General features: G+C 41.6%; 1 protein-coding gene across 2 annotated transcripts in view; it reads left to right on the top strand.

Annotated features, from left to right (window-relative positions):
- CCDC93 (CCC complex scaffolding subunit CCDC93) overlaps window positions 1–27,863 on the top strand; it is a 106,261-nt gene that overhangs the window by 51,087 nt on the left and 27,311 nt on the right. For both annotated transcript variants that reach the window (XM_089327985.1, NM_001171023.1), the window contains 4 exon segments: window positions 12,494–12,610; window positions 20,414–20,476; window positions 25,399–25,472; window positions 27,042–27,123. In XM_089327985.1, the coding sequence (XP_089184111.1) occupies window positions 12,494–12,610; window positions 20,414–20,476; window positions 25,399–25,472; window positions 27,042–27,123 (336 nt within the window).

Raw genomic sequence — 27,863 nt, 5'->3', positions numbered from 1 at the left:
TTACTGATGTGCATTTGCAGTTTTCTGTTTATGTGGATGTGGCCAACATTTTCCTGTACTCTGTAACCTTAGAGCTTCACTGAGCACCTGCCAGTGTCAGTGCTCTATAAATAAATGTGTATTTTTTTCCACTTTGCACATCAGGAAATTAAAGGTTAAAGAGGTTCTGTAACTTGTCCAATACCATGGAGGCAGGTAAGCTCCAGGTCTAGGTCCAGGACTGTTTTTTTGAAAGCCGTTTCTTTGGCCAGGTAGAACTTCCTCAGGGATAATCAGGAATGCCCTTCTTTGCCCATGCTTCCTTTAGACTCTGACACCATCTGACTGCCCACCCTGGGCCACGTGGATGGCATAGGCCAGGGGTCCTGGGAATTGACCATAGAAACAAGTAAAAGTGAAAATGGTACAGCTCTAGCACTCACACGCTGTCACACCTTCATTCCTGGGAGCTGTGCAAGTTTCTGTCTGGGTGTCTGGGTGACTCTTCCTGTTCCCATATTCTCATCTGGGTCTTTATAACATCCTAGTTGGAAGATTGTCAACATCATCATCTTATTTCCATAGTGACATGTATTTTAGATGATTGAGGAACTTACTTATGGAAGGAATTTTGTTTTTCCTAATAGATTTTGGAAAATTGCCTGTCCAACAATTAAGAAATACTTACATTTCTGCTTCTGGCTTTTTCATTCTGACAGCCCTAACAAAATGCTTCTCTCCCTTTAGCATGTTTTGGGTCACATGATCCTCCCCAGGCCAACTGTGGCCAGAAGTTGTGATTGGTGGCCCCATTGAACTAGAGACAGAGGGAGATGGTGGTTTCCCCAAAGGAAGGGATTGCTCTTACTAAATATAAGGATGCTGGGCTCAAAGGAAGGGATTGCTCTTACTAAATATAAGGATGCTGGGCACACAGTAGTGAGCAGCTCCTTTGTTCTGGCCTTCAGGAAATTCATTGAAGTACATTGGATAGAACTGACCTAAAATAATATTTTGTTAATATATCATCTTTCCTCTTAGGGTAGCTGCCATCATGTTGTTATTTTTCTCTTATGATTAAAAAAAAGTATTTACAAAAAGATGAGAGAGAGAACTCTCCCACCTGCTGGTTCATTCCCTGAATTCCTGAGAACTGGGAACTCAGTCCAGGTCTCTCCTCTGAGTGTAGGATCTCAACTATAACCAGCACTTGTTGCCACCAAAGATCTACATTAACAATAAGCTGGAATCAGGAATGGAACTTAAAACACAAACTCAGGAATTCCAATATGGATGTGGCCATTCCAACCTATGTCTTAACCAGTAATCCAGATGCTCACCACCCCTTCTATGATTTTGTTAACCCTTTCATTCTTATCACTTATCATATAAAGATTTCTTAAAATAATTTTGGAGATATTTTAAATTTTAAGAGTGGTTTCCTTTCTATCAGAGAACTTGCAGAATTGATTCCTTAGATGGGTTTGATTTTATTTTCCAGCAGAGACCTATGGAGTACATACTGTGTCCAGGCAGTGTAGGTATAGGGGACTATCTAAGAAAGTCCCAGCCAGGAATCAGTCAACCTGTAAACATAAGCTACAGAATAACAATTAGAATGCTTTTAAAGTGGATGCCAGTAGGTACCTGGTTTGTATTGTCATTTGAAATGTCACTATCTGCCCAAAGAAAAGTAGTCAACATAAGTAATCCTGAACTTTTTTCCCTGGTAATAATTAGATAGAATGTATAACTTTTTAAATTGTACCTAGTTGAGGTAGGATTGGGAAAGTGGAGGACTGGGGCCTGAGTGAAGAAAACCACATCTTAGAGACCTTGCCCAGGTCAGAGGGTCACAGGAAGCTGACTCTCCAGGAGCTTCTTGGAGAATTTGGCCCGAGTTGGAACCCATGTGACTTCTGCTGAGCTTAGATAGGAATGTTTCCAATGCTGTCAACCTGTTCTACTTCAGAAAACACTTTTACCACTTGTTAGCAGAATTGGCATGTGGAGCTGGGAAAGAGTAGGGAGGGTTTGCCCGCTTAGAAACCTTCTGCTTGTGGCCAGAGAGAAAACCCTGGGTTGACATTAGGTCAGGTGTGGATGTGGGATAGATTTTAAACTCCCTCATTCTGTGCTGCATTTCACATACTATCACAGGTATGACACAAGTCACATTCTGACTCTCTAAGCTCCCAAAGTGCTAAGATTTCATCTTTAGTCTCTGCATCCCTATTTCCAGATGCATAATAAATTCTCAGTAGTTGCTAACAGATGTATGTCAGACTCAGTAGCCAGTTAGGGTGACTCCCCTACCTAAAGTAAGGTCTTCTGTGACGTTGTGGAGGGTAACTACTTGGAGTCTCCTTCATAGCACTAACGGTGCACTATATATTTGTTTCTTTACTTAACTCCAAGATCTAGAATAGTTGCCCTTCCCCAGATCCAGGATCATTGTATATCCCTAGAGTTTAATGTGATGGGATTTTCACAGACATTTGTTGAAGGAAGGAGGAAAGAGAAAGTGAAGAAGGAACAAGAAGAGCTTTCAAAACTCTTCCTTTGTGGTGCAATTTAGGCATTGGAGAGAATGTGGTAGAACTAATACGCTAACAGCCAGTGGATTTTGCCTGATGAGACTCTGTGCAAGCCTAGAGATAAGATCTTTGGCTTTTCCCCTTCTCCTGAAGAAGCCTATCAATCTTCTGCTGCTTTTGCTGGGTTTTGTCCGTGATAATTTGACTTCTGCGTGCATCTGGTTTTATACCTGAATACCATGTTCCTTGTAAATTTACTTGTAGAAATCCTTTGAGGCTTAGAATCAAAACTCTCCTTTGAGAATGCCTTTATTTCTGCCAAGCACCTGGAGACATATCTGCCCAGGTTCATTTCACATGAAAACTTGCAGCGTTTTGGACCCTCTGGGTGTGTGAATTTAGATACAGAACTCGCTTCTTGGCCTTTTGACTAAGATTAAGTGTAGATGTAGAACTACACGGGGGCTAGTCTGTTCTCACCAAGTCTCATTGCATGTGTTTTTCCTCTTACTCCTGAGTCAAAGTTCATACAGTTTACTTGTTCCTGAATTCTAAACATCAGAGATTGAGATGCCCTGGTTTGGGCAGATACCCCTAGGAACAAAAGCCAAATTCTTTGAGTAATTGTCCCTTCCTCTGTTTCCACTTTGACTGACTTTTTGGTCTTCTATAATTTCTTAATTTTCTTGCTAGCTGTTGGATTTTTTTAAAAAAAGTAAAGAGCATTTTGCATAGTTCATATGCTGTTTTCAACTGAAAAGTCTGTTTGTTCAGTGTGGAGAACCTCTGGCACCCTCATGAGGTAGGGATTCTTTGTAATTGTCAGCTTAGCATAGTGACCACATATTGGTGGGGGAAGAGAAGGGTATAGGAGAGATCCATGTATTAGTAAGAAAGTTGATATGTAAATAGCCTTTTGGGTTTCTTTCAATTATAAAAATATAAAGTTTTAGCTAAAGCAATCATTTTTTGCTTCTCTCGAGACTACCATGTTGAACTGGACTAATATTATCAAGTGACATTTAAATGTTTCTCTTAAGAATAGGAGTTGTAAATATCTGTCAGTTATTGAAAAAACACTGAATCTGCACTAAAAGTCATCTTAATCCACACTGTGGTTTTGAAAGCACATTCTTAATCTGAAATTGTTGATCAAAATTATATTAACACTTTAGCTGTCACTCCAATGTAAACACAAATACAGTATTTGAGATGGTTGGCATTGTTTGACAGATGTTGCATTTTGCAAGTAGAAATCAGTTAGGATGTCCCAGGATTAAATTTTTCCTGCCAAGTATTTTAGATAAAGCAATATACTCTTTTTCTTCATCTGTCCACCTTGGTATCATTGTTTAAGATCTAACTTCAGCATCATCAGCTTTCTTTCCAATTGTAACTCCCAGTGAACAAATGGTTACTGAGTCCTACTGCTCTGAGGACTTGTTTCTGTCTTCATCAGTCTGAGTTCTCTTGACTTTAAAGAGAGTACCTGAAAAAAAATTTAGATTGCTTAATAAAAAATGTGTTTGAAATGGGATGGTCAACTTTTCTTTGACTAGATTAAGAAAACTCCTCAGTTCAGCCCTGGAATAAACTGTGTATCCAAAAATGACTTCTTGTTAAAGCTTTAATCTCCTGTTACAGAATGATGTCTAGACTCACAGGCAAATTGAGGAACTCACAAATTGAATATATACTCTGGGCTTGTATGTGTGCATCCTATTCATTTTAATGAATTCATTTAATGAACTACAGAAATGGTCGGCGCCACGGCTCACTAGGCTGATCCTCCGCCTGCGGCGCCGGCACCTCAGGTTCTAGTCCTGGTTGGGGTGCCAGATTCTGTCCCGGTTGCCCTTCTTCCAGGCCAGCTCTCTGCTGTGGCCTGGGAGTGCAGTGGAGGGTGGCCCAAGTCTTTGGGCCCTGCACCCCCATGGGAGACCTGGAGAAGCACCTGGCTCCTGGCTTCAGATCGGCGCAGTGTGCCGGCCACAAGGCGCTGGCTATAGCGGCCACTTGTGGGGGGGGTGAACCAATGGAAAAGAGAAGACCTTTCTCTCTATCTCTTTCTCTCTCACTAACTCTGCCTGTCAAAAAAAAAAAAAAAGAACTACAGAAGTGTCAAATAGGGAAATAATGTGTCATATCCTGACATTAGTGTGCATTGATGCTGTATTTGTAGGTGCAAATTTAAGAGACACCATAGAACATTGAGAATTGTTAGCAGTGAGAGAGAGGATTTTGAAAGTCCTATTTGCTTGGAAGGTATATTTGGGTTTTTCTTTTTCTTTTTTTTTAATTTATTTTTTATTTAGTAAATATAAATTTCCAAAGTATAGTTAATGGATTACAATGGCTTCCCCCCCCATAATTTCCCTCCCACTCACACCCCTCCCATCTCCTGCTCCCTCTCCCATTCCATTCACATCAAGATTCATTTTCAATTCTCTTTATATACAAAAGATCGATTTAGTATATATTAAGTAAAGATTTCATCAGTTTGCACCCACACAGAAACACAAAGTGTAAAATACTGTTTCAGTACTAGTTATAGCATTACTTCACATTGGACAACACACTAAAGACAGATCCCACATGAGAAGTAAGTACACAGTGACTCCTGTTGTTGACTTAACAATTTGACATTCTTGTTTATGGCATCAGTAATCTCCCTAGGCTCTAGTCTTGAGTTGCCAAGGCTATGGAAGCCTTTTGAGTTTGCCAACTTCGATCTTACTCCGACAGGGTCATAGTCAAAGTGGAAGTTCTCTCCTCCCTTCAGAGAAAGGTACCTCCTTTTTTGATGGCCCCGTTCTTTCCACTGGGATCTCACTCGCGGAGATCTTTCATTTAGGGTTTTTTTTTTTTTTTTTTTTTTTTTTTTTTGCCAGAGTGTCTTGGCTTTCCATGCCTAAAATACTCTCATGGGCTCTTCAGCCATATCCGAATGCCTTGAGGGCTGATTCTGAGGCCAGAGTGCTGTTTAGGACATCCGCCATTCTATGAGTCTGCTGTGTATCCCACTTCCTATGATGGATTGTTCTCTCCTTTTTTGATTCTATCATTTAGTATTAGCAGACACTAGTCTTGTTTGTGTGATCCCTTTGACTCTTAGAACTATCAGTGTGATCAATTGTGAACTGAAATTGATCACTTGGACTAGTGAGATGGCATTGGTATATGCCACCTTGATGGAATTGTATTGGGATCCCCTGGCATGATTCTAACTCCACCATTTGGGGCAAGTCCAATTAAGCATGTCCCAAATTGTACATCTCCTCCCTCTCTTATTCCCACTGTTATATTTAGCAGGGATCACTTTTCCGTTAAAATTTAAACACCTAAGAATAATTGTGTGTTAATTACAGAGTTCAACCAATAGTGCTAGAACAAAACAAAGAAATAATACTAAAATGGATAAAGTATTACATTGTACATCAACAGTCAGGACAAGAGCTGATCAAGTCGATCAAGTCACTGTTTCTCATAGTGTCCATTTCACTTCAACAGGTTTCCCCTTTGGTGCTCAGTTAGTTGTCGCTGATCAGGGAGAACATATGATATTTGTCCTTTTGGGACTGGCTTAATTCACTCAGCATGATATTTTCCAGATTCCTCCATCTTGTTGCAAATGACCGGATTTCGTTGTTTTTGACTGCTGTATAGTATTCTATAGAGTACTTGCCCCATAATTTCTTTAGCCAGTCTACTGTTGATGGGCATTTGGGTTGGTTCCAGGTCTTAGCTATTGTGAACTGAGCTGCAATAAACATTAATGTGCAGACAGTTTTTTTGTTTGCCAATTTCATTTCCTTTGGGTAAATTCCAAGGAGTGGGATGGCTGGGTTGTATGGTAGGGTTATTTTCAGGTTTCTGAGGAATCTTCAGACTGACTTCCATAGTGGCTTAACCAGTTTGCATTCCCACCAACAGTGGGTTAGTGTCCCTTTTTCCCCACATCCTCTCCAGCATCTGTTGTTGGTAGATTTCTGAATGTGAGCCATTCTAACCGCGGTGAGGTGAAACCTCATTGTTTTGCAAAAAGTTCAAGGAAAATTGAATTAAAAGGTGAGTATATTTTGTTGCAAAAAAGTTTTGAAATCTGTGTATATGAAGGCATCTATTAAAATTTCATGGTAGGCCGGCGCTGTGGCTCACTAGGTTAATCCTCCGCCTGCGGTGCCGGCATCCCATATGGGTGCCGGGTTCTAGTCCCGCTTGCTCCTCTTCCAGTCCAGCTCTCTGCTGTGGCCTGGGAGGGCAGTGGAGGATGGCCCAAGTGCTTGGGCCCCTTACCCGCATGGGAGACCAGGAAGAAGCACCTGGTTCCTGGCTTTGGATTGGCACAGCACCGGCCTTAGCGGCCATTTTGGAGTGAATCAACAGAACAAAGACCTTTCTCTCTGTCCCTCTCTCACTGTCTGTAACTCTATCAAAAAAAAAAAAAAAAAAAAAAAAGAAAAATCATGATAAATGTGTATAATGAAAAAAAAACTACATGGATTTCAAAAACTTTGTATCAAATAAAAGAAATCTTTTAATTTTCTTTTTTAGTGAACTTTTTGAAGTACCGTCATACTGTCATATAGATATGACAGAGGTTTGTATAGAGATTTCAAGATTATTTTTGGGTACTGCGAGCATTTTCTGTTTGGTTCTCACCTGTCTAGTAAAAAAAAAGCAGAATCAGGAGAAGCTTTCCCCTCTTATGAGGTGAAAGAAGGCTGGCCTTTGGGTGAGCCCAGTCTGTTGATAGATTCCTGAGTTCTAGTCAAGAAGTAGATTCCCAAGCAAGTTAGACAGCTTAGATTAAAGTAGTACTTTTCAATACTTCTAGTTACCAGGGCCTGTTAAGGACTATTAAAAATTACCGAGGACCCAATAGCTTATGTATTCATTTATAAGTAATAATAATAAATACATATTAACATCAGAACAATAATATCATGAGAGCATGAGAATAGAAAAGGCATATAATACTATTGTATTTTTATGAAAGGAGTGTGACCTCATAGAGCCTGTGAAGGGGTCTTAAAGGACCATGCTGCTCAAAATCCAATTGTAGCTAGATAGGCAACCAGCCTGGAAATTTCCACTCCAAGAGTCAAGCTAGCTATTGGTTTTTCTGCAATAAGAATTCTTATAAGGGAAATTTGGAGGTTATGGTTTTTTTTTTTTTTTTCATTTTTTTTTAAACTTTTATTTAATGCATATAATTTTCCAAAGTACGACTTATGGATTACAATGGCTTCCCCCCCATACCGTCCCTCCCACCCACAACCCTCCCCTTTCCCACTCCCTCTCCCCTTCCATTCACATCAAGATTCATTTTCGATTATCTTATTATACAGAAGATCAGCTTAGTATACATTAAGTATGGATTTCAACAGTTTGCTCCCACACAGAAACATAAAGTGAAAAATAATAGATGATTTTTTAAATGATGATGAAATCAGAGCAGACCTATTGTCATGTTTAATCCCAGTGAGAGTCAAGTTGGGAATTGATAATTTCTTTTTTTTTTTTTTTTTTTTTTTTTTTTTTTTTACAGAGGATCAGTTTAGTATGCATTAAGTAAGGATTTCAACAGTTTGCACCCCCATAGAAACACAAGGTGAAATATATTGTTTGAGTACTCGTTATAGCATTAAATCTCAATGTACAGCACATTAAGGATAGAGATCCTACATGAGGAGTAAGTGCACAGTGACTCCTGTTGTTGACTTTACCAATTGACACTCCTGTCTATGGCATCAGTAATCTCCCTATGCTCCAGTCATGAGTTTCCAAGGCTATGGAAGCCCTCTGAGTTCTCCGACTCTTATCTTGTTTAGACAAGGTCATAGTCAAAGTGGAGGTTCTCTCCTCCCTTCAGAGAAAGGTACCTCCTTCTTTGATGACCTGTTCTTTCCACTGGGATCTCACTCGCAGAGATCTTTTGCCAGAGTGTCTTGGCTTTCCATGCCTGAAATACTCTCATGGGCTTTTCAGCCAGCTCCGAATGCCTTTAGGGCTGATTCTGAGGTCAGAGTGCTATTTAGGACATCTGCCATTCTATGAGTCTGCTGAGTATCTCACTTCCCATGTTGGATCACTCTCCCATTTATTTACTCCATCAGTTAGCGTTAGCAGGTACTAGACTTGTCTATGTGCTCCCTTTGACTCCCAGTCCCTCCACCATGACCAACTGTGAACTGAAATTGATCACCTGGAACAGTGAGATGGCATTGGTACATGCCACCTCGATGGGATTGAATTGGAATCCCCTGGTATGCTTCCAACTCCACCACTTGGGGCAAGTCAGCCTGAGCATGTCCCAAATTATACATCTCTTCCCTCTCCCATTCCCACCACCATGTTCAACAGGGATCACATTTCAGTTAATTTTCAACACTTAAGAAGAACTGTGCATCAATTACAGATCTAAACCAGTCATATTAAGTAGAACAGATAAAAAAACTACTAAGAGGAATAATGTATTAAGTTGTCCATTAGCAGTCAGGGCTATGCTGATCAAGTCACCGTTTCCCATAGTGTCCCTTTCACTTCAACAGGTTTCCTTTTTGGTGTTCAGTCAGTTGTCACCGATCAGGGAGAACATATGGTATTTGTCCCTTTGGGACTGGCTTATTTCACTCAGCATGATGTGTTCCAGATTCCTCCATTTTGTTGCAAATGACTGGATTTCGTTGTTTCTTACTGCGGTATAGTATTCTAAAGAGTACATATCCCATAATTTCTTTATCCAGTCTATCGTAGATGGGCATTTAGGTTGGTTCCAGGTCTTAGCTATTGTGAATTGAGCTGCAATAAACATTAGGGTGCAGACCTCTTTTTTATTTGCCAATTTAAATTCCTTTGGGTAAATTCCAAGGAGTGGGATGGCTGGGTCGAATGGTAGGGTTATCTTCAGGTTTCTGAGGAACCTCCAGACTGACTTCCATAGTGGCTTGACCAGTTTGCATTCCCACCAACAGTGGGTTAGTGTCCCTTTTTCCCCACATCCTCGCCAGCATCTGTTGTTGGTAGATTTCTGCATGTGAGCCATTCTAACCGGGGTGAGGTGAAACCTCATTGTGGTTTTGATTTGCATTTCCCTGATTGCTAGTGACCTTGAACATTTTTTCATGTGCCTGTTGGCCATTTGGATTTCCTCTTTTGAAAAATGTCTATTGAGGTCCTTGGCCCATCTCTTAAGTGGGTTGTTGGTTTTGTTTTTGTGGAGTTTCTTGATCTCTTTGTAGATTCTGGTTATTAACCCTTTATCTGTTGCATAGTTTGCAAATATTTTTTCCCATTCTGTCGGTTGTCTATTCACTCTCCTGACTGTTTCTTTTGCAGTACAGAAACTTCTCAATTTGATGCAATCCCAATAGTTGATTTTGGCTTTGACTGCCTGTGCCTCCCGGGTCTTTCCCAGAAATTCTTTGCCTGTGCCAATATCTTGAAGGGTTTCTCCAATGTTCTCTAGTAACTTGAGGTTATGGTTTTAAAATAAGGCTGTATATGTGCCACATTCACTCATAAATGTTTGAATTTGGGTAGGGAATTCATTTTTTGTTCTCTTGGAACTTTGTAGATAAGAGCAGTCCATCAGCTAATTCAGCTCAGAATTTCAGAACAGAAGTGAATCTGTGTGCTCAGCTGCTGCAGACCAGAGGAAGTCTAGGGGTTGGTGATACCTGGACCACTTAAGCCTACCTACTTCAGTGGATCTTAGTCTGGAAACCAAATTGGCAGCTGGAGGAGTTCAGGGTACTCCGAGTAGTCAGTCAATTTCCTTCTCCCTGCCATTCCCACCTTCTTTCTTCCTCCCCTGCCCTCCTTTTGCTCCCTGTATCTCTCTCTCTAACTCTGCCTTTCAAATAAATCTTGAAAAACAAACAAGTCTGGCATTGTGGTATAGCACATTAAGCTACCTCCCAAGATGCCAGCATTGCTTGTGAGTGCTGGTTCGAGTTCCAGCTGCTCCACTTCCAATCTAGCTCACTGCTAATGTGCCTTGGAAAGCAGCCAAAGGTGGTCCAAGTGATTGGGCCCCTGCCACCCATGTAGGAGATCTGGTTGGAGTTCTAGGCTCCTGGATTCAGCATGGCCCAACCCCAGCTGTTGTGCCATTTTGGGAGTGAACCAGTGGATGGAAGATATCTCTCAGTCTTCCCTTGCCTCTCATAACTCTGTAATTCTTCCTTTCAAATCAATCTTTTTTTTTTTAAAGATTTATTTATTTATTTGAAAGTCAGAGTTAACACAGCGAGAGAAGGAGAGACAGAGAGAGGGAGGTCTTCTATCTGCTGGTTCACTCCCCAGATGGCCACAGTGACTGGAGCTGTGCCGATCCAAAGCCAGGAGCTTCTTCCTGGTCTCCCATATGGGTGCAGGGACCCAAGGATAAGGGCCATCTTCTACTGCTTTCCCAGGCCATAGCAGAGAACTACATCAGAATTGGAGCAACAGAGACTCCAGCCTGTGCCCATATGGGATGCCAGCACTGCAGGCGATGGCTTTATCTGCTACGCCACAGTGCAAGCCCCTAAGATAAATCTTCAAAACAAAACAAAACAAACAAACATAAAAACCAATCGTAGCATCAAACATAGAAACCTACTATATGGGGTAGTTCCAGTGAATGGGAAATGAATCCAGTTTCAGATGTCAATAAGTCATGAAACAGAGGGCTTATATAATTCTGCTAGTAAAGTAAAATTCTCTTAGGGTGTGCTGTTGACACTTTGGGAATCAGTGTCAGGGAATCTAAGTTGGATATTAAAACTCAAAGCTGAAGTAGACTTTAAGAAACAAGCTGTTAACTATATAGCAAGCAAAAGTTGCCAAATCAAAAGTGTAGCTCAGGGTGATCCAAAATGGAGGAGATGTTATTTGATAATTATAATTGTTTCTGATGAGTGATTTGGAAATAAGGGATGGTCTTTCCTCTTCCCCATTTAATACTCTTGAAATAATTTTCAGAAACAGTTTCTCCTTCCACAGACTACAGATTAATATCTTAATGTGTCCAAATTAATTTCAAAAAGTTAACTCTAATTCCCAGAAAACCTGACAAGCTAAGTACAGTAATGGGCATTTTCTTTTATTTATTTATTTATTTTTAGTATTTTTTATTTATTTATTTGACGTACAGAGTTAGTGAGAGAGACAGAGAGAAAGGTCTTCCTTCCGTTGGTTAACTCCCCAAATGGCCGCTACAGTTGGCGCTGTGCTGATCTGAAGCCAGGAGTCAGGTGCTTCCTCCTGATCTTCCATGCGGGTGCAGGAGCCCAAGCACTTGGGCCATCCTCCACTGCCCTTCAGGGCCACAGCAGAGGGCTGGACTGGAAGAGGAACAAGCGGGACTAGAACCCGGCACCCATATGGGATACCGGTGCCACAGGCAGAGGATTAACCAAATGAGCCATGGCGCTGGCCCCCAATAGTTGGCATTTTCAAAGTTCCAAGTTTAAAGCTAGATATGCTGTGATACCTAATGCTTAATTTTTTTTATTTCTTTTATGGCCTAACAGCCCACGAGTTAGGAGATAATAATCCTTGACATTTTATTCAGCCATACCCTGCTGGCAGTTTCCCATTTCTGGAGTTGTTAAGCAGCAGAAGCTCATCATCCATTAATAATGCTGCTGAATTATTCAGAAAAATCCTTAACTAAAACAAATGTTGGTTATGACCATCTCATTTGTCCTCCTCCTCATTTCCCATCTCTTTTCCCCAAGGTGACTCTACCAGACTTCCAAACCCATCATCACTGATCATCTGCCAAGAACACAGATTCTTTCACTGGGGATTTTGGTCACTGTGTCAGAGTTTCCTTTGGAGCAGTCTTCAGAGCAGGGCCCTGTGGATACCCTGGCATGGTGTGACTGCTGCCCAGTAGAGCTTTGCCCACACTGGGTGGGGATGGATTACAGGAGTCCTGGTGAACTGATTAAATCCTCTGTGTTTGCCCTCCCTTTTCCCCACAGCAGTCTGAGCTATCAGCTGAAGAAAGTCCTGAAAAATTAGGAACTTCCCAGCTACATCATCGAAAAGTTATTTCCTTGAACAAGCAGATTCTACAGAAGACCAAACACCTGGAAGAGGTTAGTTTTTTGTTGTTGTTTTTTTTCAACTTTTATTTAATAAATATAAATTTCCAAAGTACAACTTTTGAATTATAGCAGCTTTTCCACCCCATAACCTCCCTCCCACCCACAACCATCCCATCTCCCATTCCCTCTCCCATCCCATTCTTCATCAAGATTCATTTTCAATTATCTTTATATACAGAAGATCAACTTAGTATATACTAAGTAAAGATTTCAACAGACTGCACCCACACAGACACACAAAGTATAGCGTACTGTTTGAGTAGTAGTTTTACCAGTAATTCGCATAGTACAACACATCAGGACAGGGGTCCACATGGGGAGAGGTGCACAGTGACTCCCATTGCTGATTTAACAGTTGACACTCTTATTTATGACTTCAGTAATCACCCGAGGCTCTTGTCATGAGCTGCCAAGGCTATGGAAGCCTCTTGAATTCACCAGCTCTGATCTTATTTAGACAAGGCCATATTCAAAGTGTTTTTGTTTTTGTTTCTTTAGTCATTTCATTGACATGAATGAAACCATTCTTCAAAAAGGGGATAAATTAGGAACCAAATTAAGATCTCCATAGTGGATTTATCAAAGGAGATTGTAGAAAAGGGACTGACATAAGCCAGCCTTCAGAGCATACCAACTACCACCTGTTTTTTTTTTTTTATTTTTTTATTTTTTTTATTTTTTGACAGGCAGAGTGGACAGTGAGAGAGAGAGACAGAGAGAAAGGTCTTCCTTTTGCCATTGGTTCACCCTCCAATGCGCTGCAGCCACGCATCATGCTGATCTGAAGCCAAGAGCCAGGTGCTTCTCCTGGTCTCCCGTGCGGGTGCAGGGCCCAAGGACTTGGGCCATCCTCCACTGCACTCTCGGGCCATAGCAGAGAGCTGGACTGGAAGAGGGGCAACCGGGGACAGAATCCGGCACCCCGACCGGGACTAGAACCTGGTGTGCCAGCACCGCAAGGCGGAGGATTAGGATTAGCCTATTGAGCCACGGCGCCAGCTCTACCACCTGTTTTTGTAAAGGTTTTTTTGTTTTTTTTTTTTTCTTTTTTTCGGAAAATGTGCATACCATTTGTTAACATTTTCTGTGACTGCTTTCAAGAAGCAATGGCAGTTGGTGGGTTGCAGCAGAGCCCATATGAGCTACGAAGCCCAAAGATTTACTGTGTGTCCCATTCCAGAAAAAGTCCTTCAGCCTCTGTTATAGAAGAATATCACAGGGCAAGAGTGGCATTAGTGCAGTTGTATACTGAGCACAGCTGCGTCCTAGGCACTGAGGTAAGTCATGGAATGAATGATGAACAAGCTGTGATCCTTGCTGTCAAGGATCTTAAGGTCTAGTGGAAAACATCGACTAAACAAGTATATTGCACTCAACTTCATTTAATGATAATTGTGGTAAATACTTGAGAAGACACATGGGGAACTGAGAGGGTGACTAATAGACCTGACCTAGCCTGGGGTCACAGAGGACTGTACTAGACGCTTGAGTGGGCATTGACTGGGAGGAAATACGCACATGAAATGTGGAGGTACTAGATCGGGAACTTGGTGAACAAGATGAACAAGGACCAAGGAGAGGAATAGTCGTAGCCAGTTTCTGTTTTGTGACTGAAGACTGCTGAGTGAGGCAATTGACTGGCAGAGTCTGATCAAACAAGACCTTCCAGGAAGCCCACAGAGGGGTTAAGTGGCATGATCAGATATGTAAGTTGTACACTGTTTGCTGTAGGACTAAGGTGAGAAAAGGGTTTAGGGAGAATTAGCCCGATGCAGCAGTGCTGACATGAGCTATTGATGGCAGGGGCAATAGAAGAAACTTGATCATTTTTGAGGGATTTTTAGAAGATGACATTCTGTAGTAATTGGTGATGGATGGGACTGTTTTGGAAACACCTTCATATGTTTGCCTTGTAGGATAGATGTAGGTGGGAGGAGGAGTTTGATTCAGGAATGGTCATTAGGCAGTAAAAAGTTGTTGTATACTTCACTTGCATTGGCAATAAGTTTTTTAATGAGAAAAATACACATAATAGATTATGGAATGAATATGACTTTCTGAAGAATAAGTTTTCCAGAAATGGATGCCAGTTAGCATTTTGAACTTGTACACTTCTCATTCTTTCACATCTCACATTCAAAACATAATATATGAAAATTTCCTGCCCAATCATTTCTTTGAATTTATTCTGTGAGAAATTGTTCTACCACAGCTGAACAAACAACAACAGGTTGGTTTTACCAAAGTGCCGTGGTCATAAGCAAAAAGGGATGCAGAGATTACGTAATGATTTGGTTTCTGTCCAGAAATTTGTTGAGACATTTTAGTAAGTTCTCAGCTTAGACAGTGCCATCTCTGTTCATGACCCTTGCCAGTAATAAGCACATGAGAGTGATTAATTCAAAAGTAACTCATTGTGGGAGTGTATTCGGCCTAAATAAGACGCTACTTGAGATGCCTGCATCCCATATTGGAGTATCTGGGGTACAAGTCCTGACCCCCCTGCCCATTACTGTTTCCTGTTCAGGTACACCCTGGGGGACAGCAGATGGTGGTTCAGTAGTTGAGTTCCTGCCACCCACAAGGGATTGCATTCCCAGTTCCTGGCTTTAACCTGTCCCAGCCCCAGCTCTTGGGCATTTGGGTAGTAAACCAGCACACGGAGGTGAGTTTGAGTCCTTTTCTCCCTCCCTCCATCTCAAATAAATAAAATAAACAATTTTTTAAAGAAAGAATTTATCACAGAATCAATATAAACAATAACCAAGAAAGAGAATTATTTACCCTAACGTCTTTATTGTCTGCAGTTGTTGCAGACCGTATGCAGGAGCCAAGGACCTCAACACAAGTGGCTGTTTGCTTCTACCTCCTGTCCAAACTTGACAGAGAATGCCAAGTCTTCTTCTAAATGGCCGTCCTGGCACACTCTATTTTTGTCCAGCTAGTAGACAATCCTTCTGACTCTTAGAATTGGTTCAGAACCTGTATTTACCAACAGCCTATTCAAGAATTGGTTCAGAACCTGTATTTACCAATAGCCTATTCTTTCTCAGGAATACAGCATAACACATAGCATTTCTTAGTAAAGGACACCAATTATTATTGCCTTGGTTAATGTCACTGAAGATGACAAGCTTGTGCAGTAATCTCTGGTCATGTAGCTAGGTCAATTGGATAAGGACAATGAGGTAGCAGGGAGATACTTGCCTGGGAACACATAAGAGTTAAGTGACACAGATGAGAATGTGCCTGCAAATATGTTCTAGTGTTCTCCAGTACAGTGGGTGATTATGTGTCACAATAACTCATTATATATTTTATGAAGAGCTAAAAGAAAGAGGTGTGAAGGCTCCAGACATAAAGAAATGACAAAAAGAAATGCAAATCACTGTGATTGACTCAGTACATGCTGTATGAATGTCTTGAAATACCACACTGTACACAACAAATATGTGTAGTTATTATGTTATTCAAAAATGTATAAAAAAGCCCATGACTAAGCCAGTTGATGAAAAGAAGCACTTTCTTTTATATTCTACAGAAAATAACCACTTTATTAGTTGTCTGTTGTCATACAACCCCAAATTTTAGTGGCTTAAAATGACAGCAAATATCGTATGCAGTTCCTGTGAGTCAGGGGTTGGGGGTATGTGCCTGGAGAGGCTGCTTCAAGGATGGCGAGAGAATACAAACATTTTCTGTGGAATAAAGCTTTATGCAAGTGTAAGGAATAAAAGATTAGCATATTTCTCAGATCAACCTAGATAAGAATGTTTTCTGAAGGTTAGAAAACAGCATCAACATTTTCATGAACATTTTTTCTCAAGAAAGAATGATTTAGGACCACCGCTATGGCATGGAAGGTAAAAGCCGCGCCTGTGATTCTGGCATCCCATATGGGTGCCAGTTTGAGTCCTGGCTATTTCACTTCTGGTTCAGCTCCCTGTTAATGTGCCTAGGAAAGCAGGCCCCTGCACCCACATGGGAGATCCAGAAGAAATTCCTGGCCCCTGGCTTCACATTGGCTCAACTTTGACCATTGTACCCATTTGAGGAGTGAACTATTGGATGGAAGATCCTCCCTCCTTCTTCCTCCGCCCCCCCCCCCCCGCTTCTAACTCTGCCTTGCAAATAAATACATAAATCTTAAAAATGACTTGAGCTATAAAAATGTGTGTTCCCCCTACTTCCTAATTTACTCAGCCAATTTCAATTTAGAATAGCCTATCAGAAAAAAAATATAGCCACTAAACTTTGTAACTGTTTCTTAATTTGCCCTTCTATTGCTCACCTTTTAGGCTAGCTGGTCTTCAGAATTCTTTCTTCTTTACCTTTGCTTCTGTCTGTCAGAAGACACAGGGGTGGTGAGTAGCAAACCTTTGTGTGAGAATCCAGGTCTCTGAAACCCAAGTCCCAGCTCTCTGCTGGACTGCTTCTATGGCCATAGCATCCCAGCCCTGTGTTCACCCTCATTATCAAGTGAACTCGATCAAGAAGGGGTTCTAATGAGTGAGTTTATACTCTGCGTGTATGTAGACATGGATGTGCTAAGAATATTTTTTTTTCTTTATCAGTTTTCAAATGCTTTAAATAGGTTTTTTACATTATAGGGATAATACAAACTCAATATTAATAAAAAATAGTTTATGGAACTATATGAGGATAAAAATGAATAAAGCAAGCCACTCTGTGTTTCTGCTGTATTTCCTGGTTACCCTTTCCTAGGCTTTGGCAAACGTGTGTCCTTTCACCTGTGGAGAGTAAGGAGTCAGGTTACAATATTGAGTCTGTTTTTCACTTAATTTGCCATAGAGATCTATTAGAAATAATAATGCTAAGTGCTTTTCAAAAATAACTCAGTTTGAGTAACACCCTTTTGAAAGAGGTGCTGTTATTATCCATCCTCATTGTACAAATATGGAAACTAAGAGAAGGTAAGTAGTTTGCCTGTAATTACCAAGCTTGTTAGTGATAGAGCCAACATTTAAGCATATAAATCTGTCTCATTCTTTTCAATAGCTGGATCATGCGATGTGATATATCTACTGTAATTTTTTTAACTTCTCTATACATGGCTACCTAGGTTTCTTCTGGAGACTTTTTTTTTCCAGTTGCAAATTTACGCTAGTATGAATACTTAGTGCAAACATCTTTGTACAAATGTATTTCTGTTAGACTTCAAGAATTGCCAAATCTAAATATAACCATTTTCAATTTTGCTAAAAACTATCAAGTTGTCACCAATCATTTAACTAGTTTACACTTCCATAAGTAGTAAATGAGAGAATTGAAACTGTTTAAATTCTGGAACCTCTCCTTCAAGGTCATGCAAGCAGAACGTGACTCAGATGTACCTGTGATGTTGGTGACAAGAACCATGCAGTGGGACTTGGGCCAGCAGAGAAAGAGAAGGTAGGGTGGTCAGTAAGAGAAGAAGCGTGACCATTGCACAGTGCAATAGAGGAATGTGCTTCAAAGGAGGAGAATTAGAGTGTAGCTAGGAGATAGCTGAGAAGAACTCTGAGATTGAGGCAAGAAAGTGAAATCCAGAAAGAAGGTGTTAACCAGTGACTGAATTTTTAGAAAAACTCTAGAGGCTAATGATGAAGAAGAATTAAGCTAAGCTACTGAGATTCCACATTTAAGAAAAGGTGATCACACGAGGAGATGGAGAGCTCTTTTTAGTTGAATTAATTAAAGAGAATAGAGAGATGAACCTTTCTTTCTTAGCAAGCTCCTACTACCCTGCCAGATCCAACTGGTTGAGTCTCTTGGTGAAGTCTTCCTGAGTTCCCAGATAAGCTAGTTGATTCCTTGGGCCTCCCCTGGGCTTGCCTCTGGGTAGCTCTTCTCATGCATTAACCCATGTTACCCCCATCTCCTGGTCCAGCCCCTTGAGGGCAAGGACTGTTGTCATGTTGGGGCTCTTTCAGCAATTCACAGGTTCCAATTTAGGAATGTTGGAGAGACACCAACATTACACCTTAGAAAACTTCAAGGGTTCAGTGACTAGGATTCAAGAGAAAACCAGCCTTCCTGCAGAAGTACTCTCATCCACAGTTACTCAAACCAGTTAATAAAACATCTCATTGCATAGATGGCTCCATTGAAGAGAGACATGCCAGGGCCCACCTGCTTCCTCTCCCTTATCACTTCCATTTGAGTTGGCTGCTTGATAGGCCTTCACTCGTGAATACTTGTGACTGGAAGCACAACTTAAGAACAATTTCTGAAAGTGACACAACTCTTAATAGGTTACTTACAGGCTCAAGGATGACACAAGTCATTTTGAAATAGTCTTAAAAGGGAGGTTAAAATTTCACATTGCTAATGTGGACCCAGGTGAAAATTGAAGAATCTAATAGTAGCTTTCTGCCATTTCTCCTTTCCATTATTAGAAATGCATAAATGCTTTGAGCATTTAGCACAATGTTTTCAGATTTCTAGAAGTTCATAGACAATACAAGGATATGCATTTTTAGCGAGGAAAAGAGAATTGACATTTTCAAGATGTGAGTTTAGAGTAAAAGTAATTCATGTTCTTTCTCTTAGTGTTGAAGTCCTCAGTCCTTTCTTCTCTCTGGTATTATTTGCAAACTAGTCATACACCATGCTACCATCCTGAGTACTGAAATGCAGTTTATATTCTGTGCATGCAAAGGCAATCTGTTTACCTGTAACTGTTCAAAAAAGTCAGGTAGACCTGAGTGTGAATCCTGGCTTCATCTATTGTCAGTATCTCTACCTCTTTCTGGCTTTATTTCCTCATCCATAGAATAAGAATAACATCCTCTCCACTGAATGTAGGATTCAGTGATAGGTTTTATGCAGATTACCTAGTACATGGTCTGAAATGTACTTAGTGCTAATCAAATATAAGAATTTTTTTTCTAGTTCAATAGTATTAAGTAGAACAAAAAAACTACTAAAAGGGATAAAGTATTAAGTTGTACATCAACAGTCAGGACAAGGGCCGATCAAGTCACTATTTCTCATAGTGTCCATTTCACTTCAACAAGTTTCCTTTCTGGTGCTTGGTTAGTTGTCACCGATCAGGGAGAACATATGATATTTGTCCTTTTGGGACTGGCTTAATTCACTCAGCATAATGTTTTCCAGATTCCTCCATTTTGTTGCAAATGACCAGATTTCATTGTTTTTTACTGCTGTAGAGAATTCTATAGAGTACATGTCCCATAATTTCTTTATCCAGTCCACTGTTGATGGGCATTTGGGTTGATTCCAGGTCTTCACTATTGTGAATTGAGCTGCAATAAACATTAATGTGCAGACAGCTTTTTTGTTTGCCAATTTAATTTTCTTTGGGTAAATTCCAAGGAGTAGGATGGATGGGTTGTATGGTAGGGTAGTACTCAAACAGTATTTTATACTTTATGTTCTGTGTGGGTGCAAACTGTTGAAATCTTTACTTAATATATACTAAGTTGATCTTCTGTATATAAAGATAATTGAAAATGAATCTTGATGTGAATGGAATGGGAGAGGGAGTGGGAGTTGGAAGGGTTGCAAGTAGGAGGGAAGTTATGGGGGGGAAAAAGCCATAAACTGTACTTTGGAAATTTATATTTACTAAATGAAAGTTAAAAAAAAAGTGTAAAACAAAAAAAGAGGTTTTTTTTCTTCTGTTGCTGGCAGCCCTTCTAAAATTCCCACATAATTTACTCAGTTTAAATCTTAGCTTCCATTTTCTTATCTGTGAAATGGGGTTACCATCCATATCCTTGTTGTTATAAGGAGTAAATGAGAGCATATGTCTTTATCTTTCATTTACAGCTGCGAGAAAATCATAGCAACCTACAATCCAGATACAATGACACGAAGAAAACACTAACAGAGGTGAGTAGATCTGCCCTTCTTTGTGGGGCTTTGACAAGGATTGGTTTTGACAGGTCTTCTAGCAGAACACCACATGTCATCAGGCTGTGTGGAGGAGACACAGTCGTGTCCTCAGAGGCTCCAGTCCCTTTGAGGACATGGGATAGTCATAGGTGCTGTGTGACCCACGCCCTCAGATTATCCACTCTGCCATGTTCTCAGCCATCAGCCATTGAGGGAGGAGGGGCATGTGTGGGCTGAGGAAGGTGAGCCTGATAGATAGGGTTTGGGGGCAAGCCAAAGAACCTCAAGGTCACTCACAGCAGATAGCCCCTGCTCCCCGGAAAGCCATCTATAACAGCTCCAAAATACTGGATTCCTTGAAAGAATGTTTTCTTTTGAAAGAGAACCTGAGTGACCTCATTTGTTGTTTAGGAACGCCATCTCCTGGGTAGGATGAGGGAGGTGAGGAAGGAGGGGACTATAGGAGGGTGCAGTGGGTTAGGGTACGTTTGAACATGCAGTTTGGTTTCCAGGACAGGTTGCAAATGTGCCAACACATCAGCATCCTGGGGAGGCCCACCTCCCACTTATTGTTGCCAGGGGAACAGGGTGTGGAGCACAGCTGCCCCCTCTGTCATGAGGAGCATTTGGATGGTTCTGTCCCTTGCGTTTCCACAGAAAGCTGTCCTCATCTGGATCTGGAAGACTCTCTGTGTTGGGATTTTGCTGCTTCAGCTGCAGCTGCACTCTGAAAGTGCCTCACTGTGAAGTCTTTCTGGACCATTTGGAAGCCAGGATCTTCAAAGATGTCTCTGAAATCAATCCAGTCCATTTTTTCAATTTGTTCCTATAGCAGTATACAGCACTTATTCACTGCCTTGATATAAACCTGACAAAACCTTTCAATTTTGAGCTGATTTCTTCAGTTATTGTCAGAATGTTTAAAAAGGGCAGGCATCAAAATGGCTATTAGAATAATTTTGTTTTCACTTTCTCTAAAGATACCTGCATTGAATTTAGACAAGTCAGCTTCCTTAACACAGATCAGCTCTGTGACTGCATTCCTTAGGGATTAAATGACAGGTTCCTGGGGATGAATCCCTGCTGATTTTAATGCTGCAGGACCCCTGGCATGAAGTTTGCCAAGCCAGCAACCAGTTTTTATGTAATAACCTGGAATAAATTAAGTGAAAAACATCTTCATGTCAATTTCCTAAGACATTTATATGCTTTAGAATATAAATTCCAGTGGAAATAAAGTGGGGTTTTTTGGTACTAAACACTAAATCAGGTGTTTTTTTTTTTTTTTTTTTTTTTTTTTAGTTCTTTTCATGCACTAGAAAGGTAGACAGTGGTTTAAGCCAATCATCTAGTCTTCCTGTCCTCAAATAATAATAAAAGCAGCAGCCAGCCTCTCTCTCTCTGCTGGATATGCTTTGGGCTCTTCACTTGTATTAGCCCATTAAATCTTCACAAGCACCTCAGCAATGTGCTATTATCAGCCCTGTTCTGCAGTTGGGGAAACCAAGGCAGGGAGGCTGATTGACTTGTGAAAGGCCAGCCAATGGGATTCAAATGCAAGCAGCCTGGCATCAAAGCTCTCTGTGAGCAACTACATGTATGTTCTTTTATTATTCTATTAAAACCAATTTCCATCAAGGAAAATGGGAAACTGTACAAAACCTAGTGCTGTGTAACTTACATGTAGAGAAACTGACTTGGTTGGCCTGTGAATAAGTGAGTCTCTGGATCTGGCTCTCCTTCTCAAGACCAGGGTTGGGGAAAATGAGCATGGCCCTTTCATGCCAGGGTTCCTGGTTACAGCAAAATCTGCCCTTCCAGGATAACCTAGTGACCCTGGAAAACAGGGAAAACTTGCCTTTCAGATACATTTAGGAAAAGTAAAGCAAAACATGGAAGAGCACTGTCATTGTGTGAAAAGGGAGTCAGGCTCCATTGCTTAGCCAGCTTGGTGGTTGGAACCTTACAAACCAATCCTTCCTGCATCTGCCAACTCCACCCATGATCTTCCTCAGTCCTTTCCTGTCTGCTGGCTGCCTTTATTGTGTCCTGAGGTTACCTGTTCTAATGTTCCAACATAATAACAGTCTGGGTTACTTTGGGACTTGGAGCAAGAAGCCAGTGCTGCCTCTTGTGGTTAGTTTGCCATTTACAACTAGAACTCTTAGAACTTTGTTTCTACTTTTTTTATTATTATTTTAATTAATTTATTTATTTTTTTGACAGGCAGAGTGGACAGTGAGAGAGAGAGACAGAGAGAAAGGTCTTCCTTTTTGCCGTTGGTTCACCCTCCAATGGCCGCCGCGGCTGGTGCACCGCGCTGATCCGATGGCAGGAGTCAGGTGCTTCTCCTGGTCTCCCATGCGGGTGCAGGGCCCAAGGACTTGGGCCATCCTCCGCTGCACTCCTGGGCCATAGCAGAGAGCTGGCCTGGAAGAGGGGCAACCGGGACAGAATCCGGCGCCCTGACCGGGACTAGAACTTGGTGTGCCGGCGCCGCAAGGCAGAGGATTAACCTAGTGAGCTGCGGCGCCGGCTTTATTATTATTATTATTATTATTTTAGTAGGTAACACATTAACATTGTTCAGAATTCAAAAACTAAAAAGGATGAACCCATGAGGCCGGCACTGTGGCTTAGTAGGTTATGCTTCCATCTGCAGTGCCAGCCTCCTATTCTTATGCTCATATTTCAGCTGTTCCACTTCTGATCCAGCTCCCTATTATGGCCAAGGAAAGCATTTGGGCCATCTGCACCTGTTTGGAGACTTGGAAGAAGCTCTTGGCTTCTGTACGGCCCATCTCTGGCTATTGGTGGCCTTTTGGGAAGTGAACCAGCAGATGGAAGACCTCTCTCTGTCACTCCCTCTCTTTCTGTAACCCTCTCAAATAAATTAATAAATCATTTAAAAAAAAGATGTACCCCTGTAACCCAGCCATTCATTTACCCTCTCCAGAGGCAACCAGTGTAACCAGCTGCTTGAATCTTTTAAGAAATATTTTATTAGTATATAAGCAGGTAAATATAAATTGTTTCATAGGTGTATATATGTACCATTCCTTTATATAGACATTGAAAGCATGCCATGCTCATGGTTTTGTGCCTCCCCCCCACCTAACAGTAGATATTAAAAATCATTAAAAGAGCTGCTTTAATCATGTATTTTTTTTTAAAGATTTATTTATTTATTTGAAAGTCCAAGTTACACAGAGGAGAGGCAGAGAGAGAGAGGTCTTCCATTGATGGTTCACTCCCCAGTTGGTCGCAACAGCCAGAACTGTGCCGATCTGAAGCCAGGAGCCAGGAGCTTCTTCTGGGTCTCCCACACGTGTACAGGGGCCCAAGGACTTGGGCCATTTTCTACTGCTTTCCCAGGCCATAGCAGGGAGCTGGATCAGAAGTGGAGCAGCCGGGTCTCGAACCGGCACCTATATGGGATGCCGGTGCTTCAGGCCAGGGTGTTAACCCACTGTGCCACAGCACTGGCCCCAAATCATGTATTTTCAAAACAACAATTTAGTATTCTGTTATGCAGCTTCACCTACTTTAGATGTTAAAATGTGAGTTTATTTATTAAAGAGAGAGAAAGAGGGAGAGACAGAGAAGTCTTTCATCTGTAGGTTCACTCCAAAAATGGCTGCAGCAAGCTGGAGCTGGCTCGATCCAAAGACAGGAGCCAGGAGTTTCTTGCAGGTCTTTCATGGGGGTAAGGGGGCCCAAGCACTTGGGCCATCCACCACTGCTTTCCCAGGCCATAGCAGAGCGCTGGCTAAGAAGACAAGCAGCCAGGACATGAACTGGCACCCATATGGGATGCTGGTGCCACAGGCGGAGACTTAGCCTGCTGTGCCACAGTGCTGGCCCCAAAATGTGTTTCTTTAAAGTTTCTTATAAAAGAAGATTCTCATTATCTGCTTCAGAAAAAGGTTTATTCAAGAAGTTAAGACATTTTAACTCTGTCCCTGTTAATAGCCACAATAGGTATCTCATAGCAACTCTGTTTATATTGCCTTGCTAGCAAAAGGCACTCACTGTCAGCATTACTCTTGGGTTTCCAAATACTTGCTGCTGTGATTTTTTTTAAGTATTTAATTTTTTTCCTTTAATTTAATGAATGCATTTTTTCATAGTTACAACTTTAGGAATATAGTGGTTCTTTCCCCCTTAACCCCCACCCCTCAGCTCCCTTCCCACCTGCCTTTCCCTCTCCCATCTCCTTTTTCATTATGGTTCATTTTTAGTATGACTTTAAATACAGAGGACCAACTCCATGCTAAGCATATACTTCAACAATTTGTACCCATGCACACACACAACATATGGAGTACAGTTTGGGAGAAAATTTGCAGTCAGTTTTCATATTACAGTTCATTAGGGACAGAGGTCCTAAATGGGGAGCAAGTGCACAGTGACTTCTGTTGTTCCTTTAACAATTAACACTCTTTTTTATGACATCAATCATCATCCGAGGCTTTTGCCATGAGCTGCCAAGGCTATGGAAGCCTTTTGTGACCATAGATTGTCGGTATTTGGACATGGTCAGAAGCAAAGTGGATGTTCTCTCCTCCTTTCAGAGAGAGTGTATCCTTCTTTGATGACCCTTTCTTTCCTCTGAGGTCTCACACTTTCTATGCCTGAGATGCTCCCACAGGCCTTTCAGCCCGACCAGGGAGCTGCTGTGATTTAAAAAACCCTTGCCAGCAGAGGGTGTCCACAGAGTCTGGCTTTGACCTTTCCATGCTATTGGCCACTACCACCTCATTTTCCTACTTCCATTTCTTTCTTAGTTTACAACCAAATCCAATAGGCTTGGCCGCCTATAAGAGGGGTACAGGTGTGAGGCTGAGGGAAGGAAAATTTAAGAGCTCCCTGTTCTGTACTGCTGAGCCCTTGGCAATGATGCCTCCAATCTCTTGCAGCTAAAAAGTCACAGTGAGAAGCTGGACAAAGAGCAAGAAGCCCTCGAGAAGGTAGAATCCAAAGCTGATCCAAGGTAAGAAAGTCATTTTGTCAGGGTCTAGTGGTCTAATTTATTTGAACAACCAAAACTCATGGGTTCTTCAGCACCATGCAAGTCCTCTGAATTCAGGTGCCTGTCCAGAAAGCCTGTTGTTGCTCAGGCTCCTGTCTGGACTGTGCTGGGTGGGCCATCTTTCTTCCAGCTCCTCTTATGATCTTATTTTGATCCAAGACAGTTGCTGTGGTTTGTTTGGTTTGGTTTTTTCCCAAGTAAGGTTTTCTGTCATTACAGGAGAAGAAGCACGTGATGCCTTTTTCAGCTCCACACTGTTTGGGTGGTAGAATTTCTTAGGTTTTATTCATTTGAATGCGATTATGGCATCACAAAGAGTATCAGATGGGGCCAGCACTGTGGCACAGGGGGTTAAACCACTGTCTGCAGTGCTGGTGTCCCTAATGGGCATCAGTTGTAGTCCCAGGTGCTCCACTTTCAATCCAGCTCCCTGCTAATGAGCCTGGAAAAGCAGCGAAAGATGGCCCAAGTCCTTGGGCCCATGTAAGCATATGGGAGACCTGAAAGAAGCTCCTGGCTCCTGACTTCTGCCTGTTCCAATCCTGGCCATTGCAGCTATCTGGGGAGTGAACCAGCAAATGAAGATTCATATTCATTCATTCATTCTCTCTCTCTCTCTTTGCCTGCCTCTGCCTCTCTGTAACTCTACAGTTCAAATAAATAAGTAAATCATTTTAGTGATTTATTTTATTTATTTGAAAGGCAGAGTTACAGAGAGAGGTAGAGTCAGAGAGAGAGGTCTTCCATCTGCTGGTTCACTCCCCAGATGGCTGCAAGGGCCGGAGCTGCGTCGATATGAAGCCAGGAGCCAGGAGCTTCCTCTGGGTCTCCAACATGGGTGCAGGGGCCCAAGGACTTGGGCCATCTTCCACTACATTCCCAGGCCATAGCAGAGAGCTGGATCGAAAGAGGAGCAGCTGGGACTAGAACCAGTGCCCACATGGAATGCTGGCACTGTAGGCCAGGGCGTTAACCCCACTGCACCACAGCACCAGCTCCAGGTCACAGGATGAGAAGTTCTAGTTTAATGGCATTCTTAGCCAAAAAGTTCTCACAGATCACTTGCCTGTATAATTAGAAGAAACTGATTTTTCTTGGCATGGAGCAAAGTGCTATTGGATATTCGACATTTTTGTTTTCAGATGAGTGCTTTTAATGGTTTTAAGCAGTTTGTTTCTTTTTTAGAATGGATATAAGAAACAATGTCAGTACTGTATATTTGCAGCATAAAGTTGAATCATTGCTATTGTTAAATACATCCAGTACCACTGAACTCACTGTTTCTACTGTTGGTGTTTTAATTCTGGGATCCATATGTGTGTTTGGATCCAGTCTGATAATTTTGGGCTTATAAGTGAATAATGATGTCAGTTAAATGAGAGACAGTTTGTGGAGAACCCATTAGATTGTCTTGGGGAAGACAGAGGAAATGAAAAAGGGAGTCCTTTGTTAGCTTTGGACCTGGCTTTAGCTGTGATTCATAAAATCATCGTGGCCTGCCCTATGTCATTTTTTTTTTGGTCTTTTCAGTATTCTGCAGAACTTGAGAGCACTTGTGGCCATGAATGAAAACCTGAAAATTCAGGAACAGGAGTTTAAGGCGCATTGTCGAGTAAGTGTTGTTTGGTGTTGGCTGACAAACCAGGACTCTTGTAAAATCTTCTGGTGCCCCTCTCTCGTCCTCATGTGGCATCCTGTCCAAGAATAGTTTACAAAATAGATTCTCAAGCAAGTTAGGGATCCATCAACTGATAGGTTATGTGTATAGGTCATTTAAGGTTAACAGAACACTAGGTTAGCACCCTCCAAGGATACAAGAGTGAGTTAGATTAGTAACTGTGCCTAAGCCTGAAATTGAGAGCACAGTCTGTAATACACAGTGTTATCTAACTTACAAATGTGTTTGACAGAAACAAAGTGTGTGTTTTTTTTTTTAAATACATCATATTTGGTTGATAGGTGGCCTTTATGAAAAAAATAACATCTTACAAAGCCAAGGTTGTTCTGCAAACCTAGGATGTCTGTGTATAAGCCCTGGCTCACCTGGCAGCTTGTAGTGATGCAGGCATGTGTCACTCCACAGAAAGCAGGAAATGAGGCCTGTGGAGTTCTTTGAGAGCTTTGGGGAGGGAAGGCCACACCCACCCAGGAGCCATCAGAAAGCTGGATCTTAAGGGTAAGGCAGGAGGACAAGTAGAGAAAGGACCAGGTGAGGCAGGGCTACAGGTAAGGTGGACAGGTGGATGAGGCTGAGGCCTACTGAAAAGAAGAAGCAGGCAGGGCTGATTGGCAGCAGGCTTTAAACACCTGGGGCATTTTCCTAGCCCGTTGATTGTGTCCAGTTCATCAGCC

The sequence above is a fragment of the Oryctolagus cuniculus genome, chromosome 3 (genome assembly GCF_051225735.1).
Source record: "Oryctolagus cuniculus isolate XC-2025 breed Fujian yellow rabbit chromosome 3, ASM5122573v1, whole genome shotgun sequence".
Taxonomy (NCBI): domain Eukaryota; kingdom Metazoa; phylum Chordata; class Mammalia; order Lagomorpha; family Leporidae; genus Oryctolagus; species Oryctolagus cuniculus.
Note: the sequence above shows the minus strand (reverse complement) of the source record. Positions and strands in the feature narration are given on the sequence as shown.